The sequence below is a fragment of the Carcharhinus amblyrhynchos genome, chromosome 4 (assembly GCF_965287045.1).
Source record: "Carcharhinus amblyrhynchos chromosome 4, sCarAmb.v2.hapA, whole genome shotgun sequence".
NCBI lineage: Eukaryota > Metazoa > Chordata > Chondrichthyes > Carcharhiniformes > Carcharhinidae > Carcharhinus > Carcharhinus amblyrhynchos.
The window spans coordinates 117,780,436-117,799,433 of record NC_137327.1 but is presented as its reverse complement, the minus strand read 5'-3'; the positions used below and the strand labels follow the sequence as shown (position 1 = coordinate 117,799,433).

At 39.0% G+C, this 18,998-nt stretch overlaps 1 protein-coding gene across 3 annotated transcripts in view; it reads left to right on the top strand.

Annotated features, from left to right (window-relative positions):
- Positions 1–18,900, top strand: part of atp11c (ATPase phospholipid transporting 11C (ATP11C blood group)) — a 132,259-nt gene extending 113,359 nt beyond the window's left edge. Inside the window, exons 28-30 of one of the 3 annotated variants that reach the window (XM_080187802.1) lie at positions 1,369–1,525; positions 7,477–7,585; positions 17,800–18,900. In XM_080187802.1, the coding sequence (XP_080043928.1) occupies positions 1,369–1,525; positions 7,477–7,572 (253 nt within the window). In that variant the 3' untranslated portion in view covers positions 7,573–7,585; positions 17,800–18,900. Of the gene's footprint in view, positions 1–1,368; positions 1,526–3,894; positions 3,986–7,476; positions 7,586–17,799 lie in introns of those variants that run through there. The other 2 variants (XM_080187803.1, XM_080187804.1) reach the window with 2 other exon arrangements.
- Positions 18,901–18,998: the final 98 nt, after the last annotated feature.

The window sequence follows — 18,998 nt, the reverse complement described above, 5'->3', positions numbered from 1 at the left end:
GTTACCCCTTGTCAAAACTTGCGTCTCGACTCCTGCAGTGATATATAGGAGTGCTTTTTAAAAAATGATTTGGGTATGAGTGCAGTTTTGCTCTGCTTATCTGAGATGATGTTCTTGCCACAGGGGGAGTGCAGTGGTGGTTCATTAGGTTGACATCGGGGTTGCTGGGACTGCCCAATGAGGAGAGATTGATTCAACTGGGCCTAGAGGTTAGAAGTTTAAGAGACCTGATTGAAATGTATAAAATTCTAAATGGGCTGGACAGACCAGATGCATGGAGGATGCTTTCCCTGGTTGGGGAATCTAGAAACCAGGGCCACAGTCTCAGGATATGGGGTGGACCATTGAAGACTGAGCTGTGGAAACATTTCTTCACTCATAGGGTAGTGAACCTATGGAATTCTCTACCACAGAAGTCTGTGGAGGCCAAGTCATAATATGTTCAAGAAAGATGTAATTTTTTAAATTTTAATGGCTAGAAAGCAGGAATATAGCATTGAGATCGCAGATCAGCCATGATCATATTGAATGGGAGAGTAGGTTCAAAGGGCCAAATGGCCTATATTTGGTCCTCGTTTCTACTTTTCTATGAAATAGCATTTGGCCCCAGTGCTAACAGTATATTTCTTCATTCTGATAATCCCATTATTGATGCAGTTATCCCAAATTTACTGCTTACAGTTTATTACTATCATAGCTTAATTGTTCTATTGATTGTCAAAAACTACTTGTTAATTGAGAGAATATAAACTTGGCTAGAGAATGCAAGAGCATATTTAAGATCCTGAACATTGGAGTTTTAAAGTATCATTCCATGTCTCAGCACAAGAATTTGTTGATTCAGGTTTCTACTAGGTATTTACATAATGTACAAAATTCAGTAGACTGTTTTGAGCCATAATTCTGCAATCCTGGATATCAAAGTTTTGCTAATTTTGCACAAATCAAAATACATTTTAAAGGGGCTTTGTTCTCGAGGTTTCTGGGAAGAACAATTCTTGCATCCCGACAGCAGTTCTATTTTGTACTCAAAGTACTGATGGCATTGAATTTGAAATGGTATTTATGTGCTGCAGCTTTTTTTATAATGCCAACTTTGAAGATACAACTGAGCTGGCATACTTTCACAATTCATATAGTGATGCATCTGCATGTCTGGAAGTTTGACAAGATTGTTGTTGGATTACACAGATTAGAAGTTTATTAATAGTATTCTCTAAATTATCTAGGCTATTACATCAGATCTACATCAGCCTTGCTTTTTTTTAAAAAAAACATCTGTGCAAATGTACTTTGCTCACTTCTTTGTACGTGAATTGTTTGGTTTAAGAAATGCTGAACCTAATTATTTTAATTTCTTTTCAATAGGCCTTTCCTGAAGCAACAAAGAATGTACTTTGTGTTTGCACAGATGCTGACTTCTGTTTCAGCGTGGCTTATTATAATTTTATTAATAACTGTTAGTTTGGTGCCTGATGTTGTGGTAAAACTCTTGAGCAAGCCATTAGAGAAAGGCAGGCTGCAGGTAGGTGCTGAACCATCAAAATATCACTCCTTGTTTGAAAGTTGTGTATTTCTATATATTTTCTTGTCAATGGTGACTATTTGAAAACTATTACAGTAAACCACTTAGAATATAGAAATGACAAAATATTATCATATTATTGCCCCTGTAACCTGAAGTAATTGTATCTGTGCCTTTCAATAATTTATGTTAAAACTTCTTGGATTTCCTAAAATATATTCATCAGGAAGCATAAGCAGTTTGTAATGAAAAATTTGCACTTCACTTTTTTGCTGCTAGTGTGTCTTAGTAAAAATTCTCCTGTGATATTAATTTGAGAGTAACAGGTAATCTTTTCCTCATGTACTGTTCTCATCAACCAGTTGAGATCGCAATTTGTATTCAAACCGTGTGTTTCAGTGAAACAGTTGTAAAACGTTAGTCATTCCCTCTTGTTCAATATACCCTAAAAAAATTTGCTGAATTGGTTTCTAGTATAATATCCCAGCTTTGACCTAAGAATCTGTTTTTTCTGGAAAAAAAACATTTTATTTTCTGTGGCTGAATATGATTTTAATACCTCATTTTTAATCCCATCAGATAATTAAGGGATTCTCTGCGGAGCTTCCAAGCTCATTTGCTGCTGTTCCTAGAAGGAAATATGTTTCTTCTTGGAATAGTGATCTGTGATAATCTACCTTCTAATTGAATCATGGAATCCTACAGTGCAGAAGGAGGCCATTCAATGGCCCATCAAGTCTGCACTGACCACAGTCCCACCCAGACCCTATCCCCATAATCCATGTATTTACCCCTGACACTAAAAGGCAGTTTAGCATGGCCAATCCACCTAACCCACACATCTCTGGACTGTGGAAGAAAACCGGAGCATCCAGAGGAAACCCACACAGACCCGGGGAGAATGTGCAAACTCTACACAGACAGTGACTCAAATCTACATTCCTGGTGCTATGAGGCAGCAGTGCTTGCCACTGTGCTACCCAAATTGCAATTCAACAGAAGAAATTAATTTTCTCCTGCCTCTCAAACACTGCCACACAGTCAATCCTGCCAAACCCAAGGGAGTAATGCGCCCTCTTGTGCTGATTCTTCCATGGTTTTGTGCATTAAAATCCAATTTCAAAGGGCTGGCAAGCCCATTTTATGGCTTGGGGCAGCAAAAGCCGCTTCGACTGAACCAGCCTGGTGAAGACTGAAATGGTTTGTCTTCTCTGTAAACTGGAGTACTTGTCTAAAATCCAGTCTGGTTCTCCATGCCCTTTTCTGTTAAACACTTAATTAACACATTTATGTATTTTCAGATGGAGAATGATAGAAATAAGTAAAAAAGCTAAACTCCTCTTCGTACTTCGACTTTGAGGTCTTGCGAACATTTTGTTTAATTATAGTTTTTTAAAAATGTTCTCAGAAGTGGATGAAGAAAGCAGGAAGAAAAACAGAAGAATTTTAAAAACGTGCCATCTTTTACATCACTGTGATAAATATTTTGAATCGCCTTCATTCCCATGTTTTGGAGCAGTTCAAAAGACCTATCATTAAATCCATTCAGTTCTGCTGAAATTCTCAGGGCAGTAACCTGACATTGCCAGGATTGGCATCAAAATCTAGGAAGTGAGCCAAGCTCAAGACCATTGGGACGTGGCCGGGTTTCCTGAGGGCGCACTGAAAAGCGAGAGATTATATTGGAAAGGGTTGAGAGTGAGGAGACTACCTTTTAAATTTGAGTTTTGTTGCATTTAAGAGTATTTTGTCTGATCTGATTTCACTGGTATTTAATTTTCAGTGCAGCAATTTCAGTAACTATAGAATGGCTTCTAATGATCTAGAAACAGAAAATACTCAGTGGTTCTGGGTGTATCAGTGGGTCAGAAACTGAGTTAATATTTCAAGTTGAATTTTTTTCCACAAATGCTGTCAGACCTGCTGAGTAGCTCCAGAACTTCACTTTTATTTCAGATTTTGAGTTTTTGCTTCTAATGACTACTGGACTTGCTGTAAAACTGTTGGTGAATTATAAATAATAACCCAGTGCTGCATAGAATATTTCCTTCCAAAATAGATTTATTTTTCAGACAGTGACTTTTTAAATGCTAAATATGAGGTTAAAATTGATATTAGTTATTCCATGCTTTCCATTGTCTGAGTGGAAATGATGCATAAACAGGACAGAACTGTGGCATTTTAAGTTTGTGATGTTTCTTAATAACAAAATTAATTTGTGAGACCCTTGAATCATATTTTGCTTCTCTTCCTTTTCCTTTTCCTTCCCTCTTTAACATCTTCAAACTTGTACTTTTTGCTTGAAAAGCTTCTGTTAACATCCTCTCCACTGTCTGTTCTTTTCCCATCCCCCGCCTCCTATAAACTAGGCAAGACAGCACTTGCCTTCTTCCAGGCAGTCTACAGTCTTTATGCTCTCCCAAACTTCCAGCAACCAGAGTTTCTCTTGGAATGACTGAGGTGATCTCTTGTTTTATGTGTAACTTGTATGTTTTCTATCTAGCATGTGCAGCCTGTTCATCCTTCCATTTTTTTAAAGTGGATTCTGATGTGTATTAGTGCTCACTTGCATACACATTTTTGAAATCTCAAGCATGTCTTTCACACGCATATAAATGTTTTGAGGCGCTCCTCTCAACCTTGAATAATAGCCTATGGATGTTTGTTGTGAATCTAAAACTGTTGCTCTACTTTAAATTTAGATTCTGAGAACCTGCCAAACGTGGAACAGATCCTGGCATTTTGTGGTGGTAAATCTGTTCTCTGGCATGGTCGTAGAATCATGGTTTTAGTTGAAACAGGATTCTAGCTGCCATCAGGTTATCAAAAATAGCTATAAGTATTAATGTAGAATTTGTTCACAGACTGAAACCATATTATATTAAACAAACAGCACATTCAGTAATTAGAGAAGCAGACATAATATAAATATATATCCATTGAAAGTGGGAGATGGTTTGGTACATTTTTACAAGCATCCCTAGCTTGGCTTTCCAAGATAAGGTACCTCCTAAGACCCAAGTAGGAACAGCATCCAATTAACATGCTAAAATTTGAATGTGATATTTTAATATTTTTATCATGTTACTAAATGGGAGGAACATGCCTTAAGTTTTGAACTACATAAGAATAATGTCAAACAAGAAATTATCTGGGGCCTGGAATTTTTGTTAAAATTTTTATTTACTTGATGCCCTTACCCTTTTGGGAAGGTGGAAATGTAATTTGTACAGTTTTGGTATTCAGTTCATCATTTCAGTCCTTGTAATGTTTTAATGCATGCTCAGTGTCAATTACATGTGCCTTGTTATTGTATATGCTTGGCTACTTGCTTTGCTATTCTTGCCTCTCACCAGCAGTATATTCAGTGTTTGGATGAGTCTTTGATGTAAGACAATACAAACATTGGTTTTGATTTTTACTCCCATAAATTTAGGTTGAAAAAATGTAACGTGACTTAGCAAAGGCAGGCTGAATTATCAGACTATCTAAATATACTTTTATTATGATTTTGAAACATTTATTACTCTTGATTTGAGAGATTACATTAGTAGTAAAATTAGTTCAACCGTACTCAAGTTAGTATAGCCAAGAAAATGTGCCTCTGCTCATCAATGCGATGAGGTGGAAAAAGCAGACGTAACAAATGCGAAAAAGGTGGCTGGCATTGCAGATAGCTCTACTTAAATTGTGAATACTGTCATGAATGAATGAGAGAGCTTCAAGACTAGGGACCAAAGATAGTAAGGTGTTAGCTGGAATCCAGATCAACTGGGAGCCTGTATAGGTCAGCAAGTATGATGTTACTTGCTGATATGATGATAAACCTGGTGTTGAGACTACTTACTAGGTCAGCAAGCGCAGTGATGAGGGAGTGGGTTTGGTACGAGGAAAGACACTGACCACAGAATTTTGAGTGACCTCAAATTTACAGATGGTAGATGTGGGTGACCAGCCAAGTGTGTGGTGAAATACTTAACTCTAAAGTAACATAGACACACAAGCATTCCAGCATCGGGTGAGCAAAGGCATGACAAAGTCAGGTGATGTTTGGAGATAGAAATAGGCAGTTTTACAGTCGGTGCGATCAGTAGCTCAACTCTTAATCAGATGTGATGGTTCCAAACAGCCAGGGAAAGAGATGCAGCTATAGTGTATTCTTTAGAGAAAGGTGAATCTGAGTTGACTTTCTCTGGCAGACCCTAACCTGCAGTGTTTCCAGGCATTGATGATCATTAAATGTGAGAGCTCAACTAGAGTTAGAATTCTTCCCACTCCATTTTGCATAACTTTATTTGTCAGGGTTAAGTTTTCCTAGCCAGTCACATTAAAAAAAGCTTCAAGTACTCAGTCTGGTTTAATTCCAAAAATACCCTGCAGCCACTTAGAGGATCCCAAAGTCTTGCCTCTTGACAACTTGCACCTAACCTTTCTGGTCTTGGTAATTGAGGTATTTCTATAAAGGAATAGTAAGTGCACTGCACGTTTCCTTTCTGGGTTTCTCAGGTAGCAGTGTTTGGAGCTCTGAAGCCTATTGGCAAGTTTCACTTGTCAGGCATTCACGTGAGGGCCCTCGAGTGTAAAGGAAAACAGTGTTTGCAACAACCAGAGATTTATTTTGTCACCGCATTCCAAAGATGATCAAGCCTGTGCCCTGAATCCTGAGCTGCTCAGAAATGTTACTTAACCAGGATTTAACAAAAGTAGAAGAAAAATAGTAGGAAAAGTGTGTGCAATTTTTATACTTGGATTAATAAAGCTTATTCTTTTTGCAAGTTTCTGTAATAAGTACAAGCTGTGTACTTGAATAAATAAATGAATGATCAAGCTATAGAATTCTAATATGCAAAAATCACATTGAAATTCCATAAAATTTCCACAAAGCTGCCTAATTAACTACAATCTTGTAGGAAGATTAGACAGAGAAATTCAATGAATAAATATAAGAGTTCATTAATGTAGTTTTTTCAGTAAAACCCAACCAAAGTAGAATGGCAATATCTGGGTAGGACTTTTAAAATCAAATATAGATCTTTGGCATCATGTGCTACAAATATCACCACCTCTAGGCAACAGGTGGATCTGGCAGGTGATCCTTGGGAACCAGCTTACAGTTAAGTAACGTGTTGCAGTTGTGGATTTCTTCTTATGGTGTACTGTCACCTTCATGTGTGGTTGAAAGGAAAAAATGTCCCCATGTTGCTATTACCTGCATTATTCTTCAGCTGTATGCATGTTAGTGATTTCTGGTATTTGGCACAGGGCCCAACCTGAGTGATAATGCCTAATGCAGATTTGGCTAAACATTTCTTAATCTCACATGTAGATTCTGAAGCAACTCACAGCTGAACCAGTTAGCCTGTACCCTGCCATAATTTTTAGTGAGTGTTCCAGTGCATCCTAAGCAGGAGAAATGTAATCAGGTAGTCCCTGACTTGAGGGAAATATCTAGCAAAGCTCTAATTTGTTGCTGACTGGTCATTGAGCTCTGCTTGTGTGAAGATTGAGTCAGTCTGTGATACAACCAATGACCCTTGACTGATGCAGCCTGCTCCATCAAGATGTCAATCGATTCAATAGGCAGAAACTGTCTAGTGATGAGTATTTAAAAGATGTTGTATCCAGGCCGCAGTTCATTTCTAGTATCAAACTACAGGCACGAGTTGCCGAGTACAGAAGAAATTGTGTATTTCATGGTTTTTGTGCTTAAAAATAATAAACAATTTATAGTATGCAAAGGGAAATAAGTAATGCAAATTATATTCCAATATATTTGCGCACACCTCAGTTTCCATGTCAACTCAAATGTTTGCGAATCGTATTTATTTTCGTTGCAATTTTAAAATTGTGCAGATGTCCATTCTGCAAAGAGATTTAAGCTCCCAGACAGTTATTTACATCACACAGTTTGTGTTACCTAAGTGTTATACATTTCTCCCTCATTGTTACAGAAATATTTGGTCTATAACAAGGCTGCTGATTCAGTTTCGACCCCCAGATCCCCTGTCGAGCCACTTCTTGCAAGATCATTCTCAGTTGAATCATGATTACCACTGACAGGTACTGGTATTTTGGTGGTTATCTCCTAGTGTGATCTTCTGTTTAATTTGGATCAGTTTGATATTTTTACTTTTGGGCTCTAGTATGATTTGGCAGGTTAATTGTTTTCAATGTCATACAGTGTATTTTATTTGGGATGCGAACCTGTTGGCAAGGCCAGCAGTTGTTACTCATCTCTAATTGCCCTTGAAATGAGTGGCTTAGTCACTGCTGGCATTTGAGGGTAATTAAAAGTCAACCTCAATTCTTTGAGTCTGAAATTACATAGGCCAGAGCAGGTAAGGGTGGCAAATTTCATTCCCGAAAGGCACTAATGAACCAGATGGGTTTTTGCAACAGTCAGCAATGGTTTTGTGATCGCCATTACCGAGACTGACTTTCAATTCCAGATTTACTAATTGAACTTAAATCCCACCGGCGCTATGATGGGATTTGAACTCATGTCCCCAGTGTGTTAGCCTGGGCCTCTGGGTTAGTAGTCTAGTGACATTACCACCACTACGACACTGTCTCCATTTTATGCAATGCATCATACCATTCTTTGGATGCAAATGAATAGGTAACCACTGGTCTTCAATTTTATACAAGCTTTTTATTTACTGTCCATGTGGGGTACATTCTGTTCATCGTGCATTACATGTGAATGTAGCTTTTGCTGTGTCTGTCTGCATGCAAAGCTTTGGTAATGTTAAATCTGTTCTAAGAGAGATGCACAATAATCCAGCATGTAAAATTTTAAAGTAGTGTTTGCATGTGATCAGATTTTGTCTTCACTGTGCCCTAATGTATGGGGCAGTTTTGAAATAGGTATATTGAAGTAACATTTTAAGATGCTGAAAATATATGCTGCACATATCTTAAATGTATGAAATTAACAGGTTCTTGCATCCAGATGGTTTACAATTGCCTTTGATCCCCCAGTCATTTGGGAAGAAGAATATCTCAAAACATCTTCACGCACACACGTTCTACTACACTTTGTCATTTACCAAAGATGGCCAACTTGGCTGTTGAGCTCCAACCATTCCATCTCCATAATATGCACCCTGGTGTCTAATGAACATGCTTCCATGTCTGGTAGAAACTGGCTTCATCCAGTAGTTTGTGGTCTATCTGGTTAGTACTGGAAAAGCATCTGCTGAATCAAAGCACCAAGTATTAACTTTTCCCTTGCACTTTCCTAGATACTTCACTGACTCCTTAATTTAAAGGCATATTAATGTACTCCAAGCTAGTTGAAAATACCTCCTTCATGTGCACTGTTCTATAACACAGCTGGTGCTATTTTTGATGATCTAACACTTATCAGCTGAAATCCTCTACTCACTTTGGCTGGGAGCATTTTTGCCTGATTCTACAGGTTCTGATTTCAAGGCCCACTCCAGAACGTGAACACCCAATGCACAAGGCTGAGATTATATCTGGTTAAGGATTTGGTACCTTGAGGAACCAACTTTTGGATGAAAAGTATTCATGAATTCTGATGGAGTTTATAGGCCTATTCTGCCTTGTGGTGGCCCTGCTACTATTTCTATTGATCAAATATTTTCAAATAATTTTGAGATGAGGTTTATTTTTCTATTAGTTGTAATCAAAAGGTAAAATTCAAGTCGAAGTGCTATGGTTGTTCATTATTCATTAATATGCACCTAAACCACGTCGTAAACTTCACAATAGTGTTGAACTGATGCTTTAACTATCATTCAAAGCTCCTTTCTTCCATCTTATGAACCAGCTAACAAATGTCCACTTTCTGTATCCCTTCCTGTAAGCTGTAATAGCTACATCATTTGCTGAGTTCAAGATGGTTAGTCTGCCATGTGGATGTGACATTCTGCAGTAATATGCAGTATTGTTTGTGTTTAAACTGAGGCCTGAGCAGTGGAGATTGGCTGCACAGGGACCCTGGCCTGTCTTTAACTGGTTTAGCAAGGGCTACTGTTGCATGGAAATGTAAAGTCTGCTATTCGGCAGATGGGGATTGTCACAAGGAACTTATTGGTGATTTCCCATTCTTTGGCCCAAAAGATGTTTGCTGGTAGACCTTGCTCAAGAAAATTCTTCAATATGTGGCCAAAATTGAAGGCCAGCCCTAGGTAGATTGAATAGGTCATTAGGAAGCAGCAAGTGAGATGCAGCATGGATGATTACAAGCAGATTGTAGGTTTTCATCAGTTGTTGGGCAGATGTATGTAGTAGTGATGTTTGCAAGGGCAGCAAGAGGAGAGGGATGTTGAACAGAGTTCACTTACGATATTCATTGCTGCATTCAATTGAGTGCAAATAGTTCGATCGCCATGAGGGATTGCTGTTCAACAGCTTTGTGAATGGCACCACAATAGCAATTGTATGATTCCTCTGCAGACATTTTATGAATAAATATGGTTACACATGTGTGCCTCATCCAGCTACCAACTTTGGAGACTTCAACAGCCACCATGCTGTCTGGTGGTCCTCCAGGGTCAGTGATGGTGAAAGTTCCCTATCGTGGATCTCCAAAAACTGTTTCCAAGGTTTTACTGTATCTTGGAACCTCTGTAAAGCAGATTGGCCATCACATCTTCTTTATACTGATGACAGAAGGCAAAGTCCAGTGAACTGTGAGGGACTAGTATGCAGTATCGTGATTCAGTGTGGCTATCAATGGAACTGACCTGGCACCAGGTAGGTGAATATTTCCAACTGCACCCGGCTGAATGGTTTGGTTTGTTCCTTGTTGCTTAGGGTCATTTTGAAATTGTTTTTGGGGATCCAGTATAGGGAGCTTTCACCATCACTGACCCTGGAGGACCACCAATCGGTATGGTGGCTGTTGAAGTCTCCAAGGTATGTGGCTGGATGAGGCAGTATTCACAGGACTTGCTGTTCCAATCTGGCAAGTGGTGGCTTGTACAAGTTTGCAATATTGGAACCACCAACCCAAATTGAGGCACAGAATTGAAGACAGAGCAGCTGCACCAGCAATGTCGGATCCGAAGTTGGTGGTATGATGTGCTTTCATATGAGGGGAGTTGCATAGTAAGTCAAATTTATTGTAATAGCAACCTTTTTCACTTCCAGTAGAATGTAGGAAAATAGTAAGTGAAATTAGAAGGCAGACAAAAGAAAGCCAAATATCAAATAGGATCAGAATGCAGAATAATGTTTAAAACAAAAGAAAGTTAAAGGCACTCTTGACTGAATGCGCACACAATTCACAACCAAGTAGATAATTTAAAAGAGGTAAATGGGTATGATTTGCCATTGCGAAGATGTGATTACAGCGTGACAGGACTGGGAACTAAATGCCTGGGAGTATTCGTGCTTTAGGAAGGATCGGAAGAGGTGAAAGTGAGGTAGCCCTATTAATAAGGGACAAGATCAGTACATTATTGAGAAAGGATGTGGGATTGAAGGATCAATATGTGGAATCACTTTGGTTGGAGCTGAGAAACAGCAAGGAACAGCAAATATTGATGGGAGTTATTTACAGGCCACCAAACTGTAGTAGTAATGTTGGGTATAGTATAAATCAGGAACTTCAAGCTGCATGAGATCTGGGTAATACACCTAACATTAGATGATTTCAATTTACACATGAAATGAATCTAAATAGCACTAATGCTGTCGAGGATAACTTCCTGGAGCATCTATGAGATGATTTTCTGGTGCAGTATGTTGAACCAAATGAGGATTGAGCAGTTTTAGATATACTACTCTCTAATAAGAAGGGGCTTATTTAATAACCTTGTAAAGGAGCCATCAGGAAATAGTGACCATAACATGATAGAATTTTACATTGTTAGAAAGTAATGCAGTTCATTCTGAAATTAGGGTCCTAAACCCAAACAAAGGAAATTATGATGGTAAAAAGGCAAGTTGGTGCTGGTGGATTGTGAAAAATGTCAAAAGATTTGCTGTTAGACAATTGCTAGTATATTACATGGGGTTTTCATTCAAATAATAAATATACATTCCTTTAAGATACAAAGACCCAACAGGAAAGGTGTATCAACAGTGGCTAACATAACCTTATAAGTTTTGGTCTAATGCAAACTTTTAATTTATCAGAAAAAGTGGGAAGCCCAAGGATTGGGTGCATTTCAGAATCTAGTAAAAAAAAAAATCAAGAAACCGATAAAGTAAGGGAAGAGTGAATAAGAATGCACGCTAGTACGTAACATAAAGGTGGACTGTAAAAGCTTCTTTACGTATATGAAAAGAAAAGGATTCACAAGGACAAATGTGGGTCCATTACAGGCAGGACAGGAACATTGTAATGGAGCATAGGGAAAAGGCACAGAAACTAAACCATTACTTTGTGTCTGTCTTCATGGAGGAAGGTACAAAAAATTTCCCAGAAATACAAGGGAGCAAAAGAACTAATGAAAATGAAGGACGGAAAGAAATTAGTATTAATAGAGGTAAACTCAGAAAAATTAAAGATTGATAAGTCCCCTGGACCAGATGAACAGCATTCTACTCTATTGGTAGAAGTTGCTATAGAGATAATGGATGCCTTGCTGAGTATTTTTCAAAATTTTATAAATCTGGAAAGGTTTCTGCTAGCTGGAAAATAGCAAATGTAACCCCACTATTTAAACGAGGAAGAGACAAAAAAGAGCATAATAGCCCTGTTAGTTTGTCGGGTAGTAGGGAAAATGTTACAATGTATTAGGATGTGATAACTGGACACTTTGGGAAATAGTTATGATTGCACAGCATCAACATGGATTTATGAAAGGAAATTTGTATTTGACAAACCAGCTGGAACTTTTTTTGAGGATGGTATTAGCAGGATAGATAAAGGAAATCCAGTGGGTGTGATGTATTTGGATTTTCACAAGCTTTTGCTGAGGACCCACACAGGAGATTAAGAAACAAAATTAGAGCTTGTGGGACTGAGATAATGTATTGCTATGGATTGAAAATTGATTCACGGACAGAGCTCAGGGTCAGGATGAATGAGTAATTCTCAGGATGGCAAGCACAGTAGTTCACAATCGATAGTAATAATTTGGATGTGAGAACCAATTATAACTTTTCCAAAATTGTTGATGATGCAAAATTAGTTGGGATTGTGTTCTGAGGAGGATGTAAGAAAGCTTCCAGAAATTTTAACAGGCCAAGTGAATGAGTGAGAGCATAATAAATGGAATAGTAAGTGAATAAGTGAAACGTTATCCATTTTGGTTAATAAAACAAAGACGGGATATTTCCTAAATGGTGAGAGGTTAGGAAATGTTGATGTTCAAAGAGACTGGGTGTCCTTGTTCATGAACTACTAAAACCTAACGTGCAGCAAGAAGAGCAATTAGAAAGGCAAATGGCCTTCATCGCAAAGGGATTTGAGGACTGGAGTAAAGATGTCTTGCAGCAGTTGTAGTGAGTATTGATGACATTGCATCTGGAGTATTGTGTACAGTTTTGGTCTCCTTTATTTAAGGAGAGATGTATTTGCTACAGAGGGGGTGCAACGGGAGTTCACCAGACTAACCCCTAGGGTGGCGGGGTTGTCTTATGAGGAGAGTTTTAGGAAATTGGGCCTATATTTTGAGTTTCAAAGAATGAGATGTGATCTCATTGAAACTTAAATTCTTATAGGGCGTTTACAGACGTGATGTTTCCTTTGGGTCTAGAACCAGGGACAGCCTCAATAAGGAGAATTTCTTAATTCAGTGTGGTGAATGTTTGGAATTCTCTATCGCGGAGGACTGTGGAAGCTCAATCACTGAGTATGTTAAAACCATAATTGATAGATTTCTGGATACTAATGACATCAAGGGATAAGGAGGTAGTTGGGGAAAATGGTACAGGAGGTAGGTGATCACCCATCATGTTTAAATGGCAGAGCAGGCTTGACAGGTTGAATGGCCTTCATAGAAGTTCCCATGTAAGGTTTACCTGGCAATTGTCCACAAGGGCTAACTTCCCCTCGGCTGGGAACAATCCAACAAAGCAATTCAAATTGCCAACTTAAGATGGTTCTCTCAGTTCTAAACTCATTCTATTAGCCTGAAAGAGTTATAAAATGATAGAATCCCTGCAGTGCAGAAAGAGGTTTTTGGCCCACTGAGTGTGCACTGACAACAATCCCACCCAGGCCCAATCCCCACAACTCCACTTATGTACCCTGCTAATCCTCTTAACACTAAGGGGCAATTTATCATGGCCAATCCACCTAACCCGCACAATTTTAGACTGAGAGGAAACCCATGCGGACATAGGGAGAATATACAAATTCCACACAGTCACCTGAGGTCAGAATCGAACCCGGATCCTTGGCAATGTGCCAGCAGTGCTAATCACTGTGCCACCATGCCACCCTTAAGTTAGAAGGAAATAAAGTACTTCTAACTTGAGAGTATTTTCTATTCTGTTACAGAGTAACTGAATACCCAGACCAAGCTCCACATAGTATACATCCCCAAACCCCTGAAACCCTACCAATCCTGCTGCGTCAGGCCCAAACATCATCCACCCCCACTGAGGTTTCCAACCAGGGCTACACAGTATCATATTGATTAGCACTGTTGCTTCACAGCTCCAGGGACCTGGGTTCGATTCCCGGCTTGGGTCACCTATCTGTGTGGAGTTTGCACATTTTCCTTGTGTCTGTGTGGGTTTCCTCCGGGTGTTCCGGTTTCCTCCCATAGTCCAAAGATGTGCGGGTTGGGTTGATTGGCCATGCTGAAAATTGCCCCTTAGAGTCGTGAGATGCATAAGCTAGAGGGATTAGCGGGTAAACATCTAGGGATATGGGGGTAGGGCCCACTGATTGTGTGGTCAGTGCACACTCAATGGGCCAAGTAGCCTCCTGCACTGTAGGGTCTCTGTGATCCTCCTCTGTGATCCTCCTCTGTGATCCTCCTCTGTGATCCTCCTCTGTCCCAATCTCTCCAATGACGCATACCTCTTTCCTCCCACCTCCACCCCCCCCCCCCCCCCCCCAATTGAATTACCCCTGCCCCATTCCATAAGCCATTGTAACATTCTTCAAGGGCTGCTATATGAATTCACCATGCATGTAAAGGGTGGAGTTGTAAATTTCACAACAGGTAGCGTGGCTCCTCAGGTTAAGATGGAGTAGGCATCAGGCTGGTTTAAAGTCACGGTATTTAATGCATTAAAAGTGTTCCGTGTCATTGCTTTTAAGTAACATTATTGTAGCCCCAAATCGGGAGAAGTTCCCGCATCATAGAGCCCCTACAATGCAGAAAGAGCCCATTTGGCCCACTGACTCTCTGAAGGAGCATCCCAACCAGCCCCTCTCCTCTGTCCTATCCCCGTAACCTCGCACATTTACCACGGCTGATCCACCTAAACTGCATATCTTTGATTGTGGGAGGAAACAGGAGCATCCAGAGGAAACTCATGCAGACACGGAGAATGTGTCAACTCCTCACAGACAGTCACCCAGAGACAGTCACAATTGAACCTGGGTCCCTGGCACTGAGGTAGCAGTGCCAATCACTGTGCCACTGGGACATAGAGTCAAATCCAATCCAAACACCTGCCACTGAGACTTCTCAACATGTGTATTAAAAAAATTACTCATCTCTCTGTTCTTCAAATCGTTTTTCCCTTTAACAGGTGATACAAACACCATTGAGTCTCCAGCACAGAAACAGACCATTCAGCCCAACTACTCTGTGCAGGTGTTAATGCTTCAAAAAAGCCTCTTCCAACTCCCCTCTATCTTACTCTATAATCCTTGTGCTTATCCAGAGTGCTCTTACATGCATCTGTGAGTTAGCTTCCACACCCCATGCGATGGTGAGTTCCATAATCTAACCACTCTGGGACGATGTTATCCCTGCAAGTGGAAACATTTCCTCTCTACCCTTTCTTAAAGTAAGTCCAACAGGTCTGTTTGGTATCACAAGTTTTCAGAGTGCTGCTCCTTCATCAGAATGACTCACCTGATGAAGGAACAGTGCTCCAAAAGCTCATGATACCAAATAAACTTGTTGTACTTTAACCTGGTGTGGTGAGACTTTTTACTGTGCTCACCCCAATCCAGCACCAGCATCTCCACATCATGGCTATCTTAAAGATCTTTATCAGATTACTCTTCTACCTTTTTCTAGAGAAAACTGCAACCTGATTTACTAGTAGTCTGCAAGCTTTAATTATACTTAATGTATTTTTGTACTACTAATGCCTACCAGGGCTCTTATTTAACACAGTAAGCTGAGTTGACTGGGGAGGGGAAGGGGAAGGTGGCAAACGTGGCATGATGGTGGCTTTCCATCTACCCCTTGTGTATTTCTGATCAGGTGCAATATATCATCTGATGCATGATATTTCCATTCTTGTTTAAGTGCAGTCTATTCTATAGTTGGTTGTAGAGATCATGTCTCTTTTATTCACAATACATGATGTTGAAGTTTTTTGTTTTGCAGTCATCAGGATAAATTCACAATAATACCAAATCTTAAGGAAACTAAATTTATACTGTATGAGAAAAGGGGGCTGATTGGGGGGTGGGATCTGGTAGAGGAGTTGCCATGGAGATTGCAAAGCTTTCGTTTTAACTCTAAATTAGTGAGGTATTGCTATGGGCAATAAATCAGGAAATGATCATCTCTCAAATTTTGTTTCATTGAAAAAGGCACAATGTGTGAATATATAGCATGCATAGGTGAGCCACACTGAGCCTGACTGATATTTAATTGGTTGTCAATGTAATTCTTACACAATCAGGATTCTACTTTGTAGCAGTAACATGAGTGGTGTTCTGCTTGAACTGGATGCTGCCAAAATTTTAACATTCATTACTAATGGAATTGAGTATAGAAGTAGGGAAGTGCTGTTGCAACTGAATAGGGCATTGATGAGAGTGTATCTGGAGTACTGCGCACAGTTTTGGTCCCTTTACTTGAAGACTGAATGCATTAGAGGCGGTTCACTGGATTGATTCCAAGGGTGAAGGACTTGCCTTATGAAAAGAGATAAACTAGTTTACGCAGATTTTGAAGAATGAGAGGAGATCTAATGGAATTCTAAAGGGGATTAGCAGAGAAGATGTAGAGCGTATGTTTCCCTTTGGACGTTTTGTAATGAGAGGCCATAGTCTTAGGTCAAGATGTGGCAGATTTAAAACACAAATGAGGAGAAATTACTTCACTCAAAGGATTGTGAATCTGCGATTCTGTACCCCAGAGCGCCATGGATGCTGGAACTCTAAACAAATTTATGAAAGAAATAGGTTTTAATTAGTAGCAGGATGGATGAGGGGTTATGGGGAGTGGGCAGGAAAGTGGAGATGAGGTCCAGATGAGATGAGCCATGATCGAATTGAATGGTGGAGCAGGCTTGAGGGGCTGAATTGCCTACTCCTCCTGGTTCTTGTATTCAAAAAGACATCGTCTATCCCACAAGAAAGTAATGTGGAATATGAATTGCAGTGCTGGTGTGACGCAAGGTACGTGGGCTGTACATCCCAACCACTAGAGGATCATACCAAACAGTATGTCTTTTTGGCTTTGCAAAACTCAGAACTCTGGTCCAACATTAGATGTGATTCCACAATTGGAAACCACTTGTTAAAAATCCTGATTCATTCAGTCAAGCTTCCTGGTTGAATTTAATCAAAACTTGACAGTTCCCTGGTGCAGTCTCCTCGGCAATGCCCCTATCAATCAGAATCTGATCAGTACCTTAGGCAGTTTAAATTATTGTTCCGTTTAGATTTGGTATTCTTGTGAATCAGTCTTGACGTGTGCAAGACAAAAGGTTTCAAAAGCACGTCTCTTTCTCAGCAATATTGAAGTCTGCTGATTATTGTGTTTTATTATTCTCAATCAAGCTGTTGAAAAATTCAAAAATTGCAGAAAGATAATCATAATTTCCAATTGTTTAATAGTTTTAAATAAGCAAATTTTAATTATATTCAGAATAGAATGGATGTCACTAATAAATTGCAAGAACATTAGACAGGCCTGTAAATGATAACTATGCTAAGGATTGAGTATTGATTATATTCTTAATTTAAAGATAAGAAATAATTTTGAGCTAGAGGGAAATATCCAAGTAGCTTAATGTGCATTTTTTTTGTTTTCAAAATGTCTCTCCCGCTCCAAAAATCAATTCGGCACGAGCAAAGATTAAACCATGCATCCACTGACTTTTCATTTCTAATTTTCACATAGCTGCAAGTAGTGTGTATATGTAATGTTTTCAACTTGTATTAAATTTATGTAACTGTTTTCATTTGTGTTCCTCCTTTCCAGGGTGTAAAGTTTGGAGAGTCTGAATTGTTGACGTTGAAATATATTAAATGTGGCCTTTTCAGCCCAAGCCCAAAATCTGAGGTGAATTGACAACCTGTGAAGCAATGATTATGGTTGGACTAGTAAATATACATTAAACCACCCTGTGTACCCTGTGCCTGTGGTATTAACGGCCCTGAACTTCTGCTTGGACCTAACCCGAAATTGAGTTTTGTGGGGTTTCTGAACGTAAATTTTACTTTGGTGAACAGCGTTTCTGCAGTAGATCAGAAACTGCAGTGATCTGCGTTCTGAGAATGCACTTCTTTTAATGTGGTAGTTAGACTGAGATTTCCTTGTCCAGCGGCTTTGTAATGTAGTTATCAAACACCTTTTCAAAAAAAAAGGTCAACATGTAAAATAATTTGGCATTGTTCACTCATTAACGTATTAAAAGTTTGAATTGTTATTGTTCTATTATATATTTTAAACCACTTCAGTAATCAGGGATTATAGAATTTTGTCAATGTCTTAATGGTATGTCAGAGATGTGTAGCTGAATGCTATTTACCTGTCAAGTAGACGAAGCTGTTTGATAATTCTGGTTTTGAGTGACGCACAAAGCAACTGTCCCTGTTTTTACATTTTTAACTCTATCCTAGTGCAATTTGGAATGTCCCATGATCTAAAATTAGTAGTCTATATAATAAACGGAGGTATTTGAATGTTAAGCCAGTGATCAGTTGATGCTAATGAATGAAGACACATGTTTCTTATCCTTGCCTCTGAATGAACTATTTACATGTCACTTCAAACCATATAATGCAAGCTGGTAAAGTAGCATTTACCACAGGAATTATAAACTATGGTAAATTTCTAAAGCATGAAGGTAAACCAGCATTGTTCATGTTTTTTATCTTGCAGGGAAATAAATCATGTTTATAATTCAAAACTAAATATATAGGAATGTATGAGACATTAGTATAATTAATAAACTGCAAAATCCAGATGTTGCTGATTGACTTGTCTAATAAACATGTATGCTGACATTTTATATATGTACATACAAAAATGAAGCTTCTGTACGAGCTTAAACAGGAATAAACAAATACTGTCTTGAAATTCTCTTTATAATTTGTGCATATATGGACACACACCATTTCAATAATTGTCTTTTGTCATATGAAATACAGGGCAGTCATTGGGATGTACAGATTTTT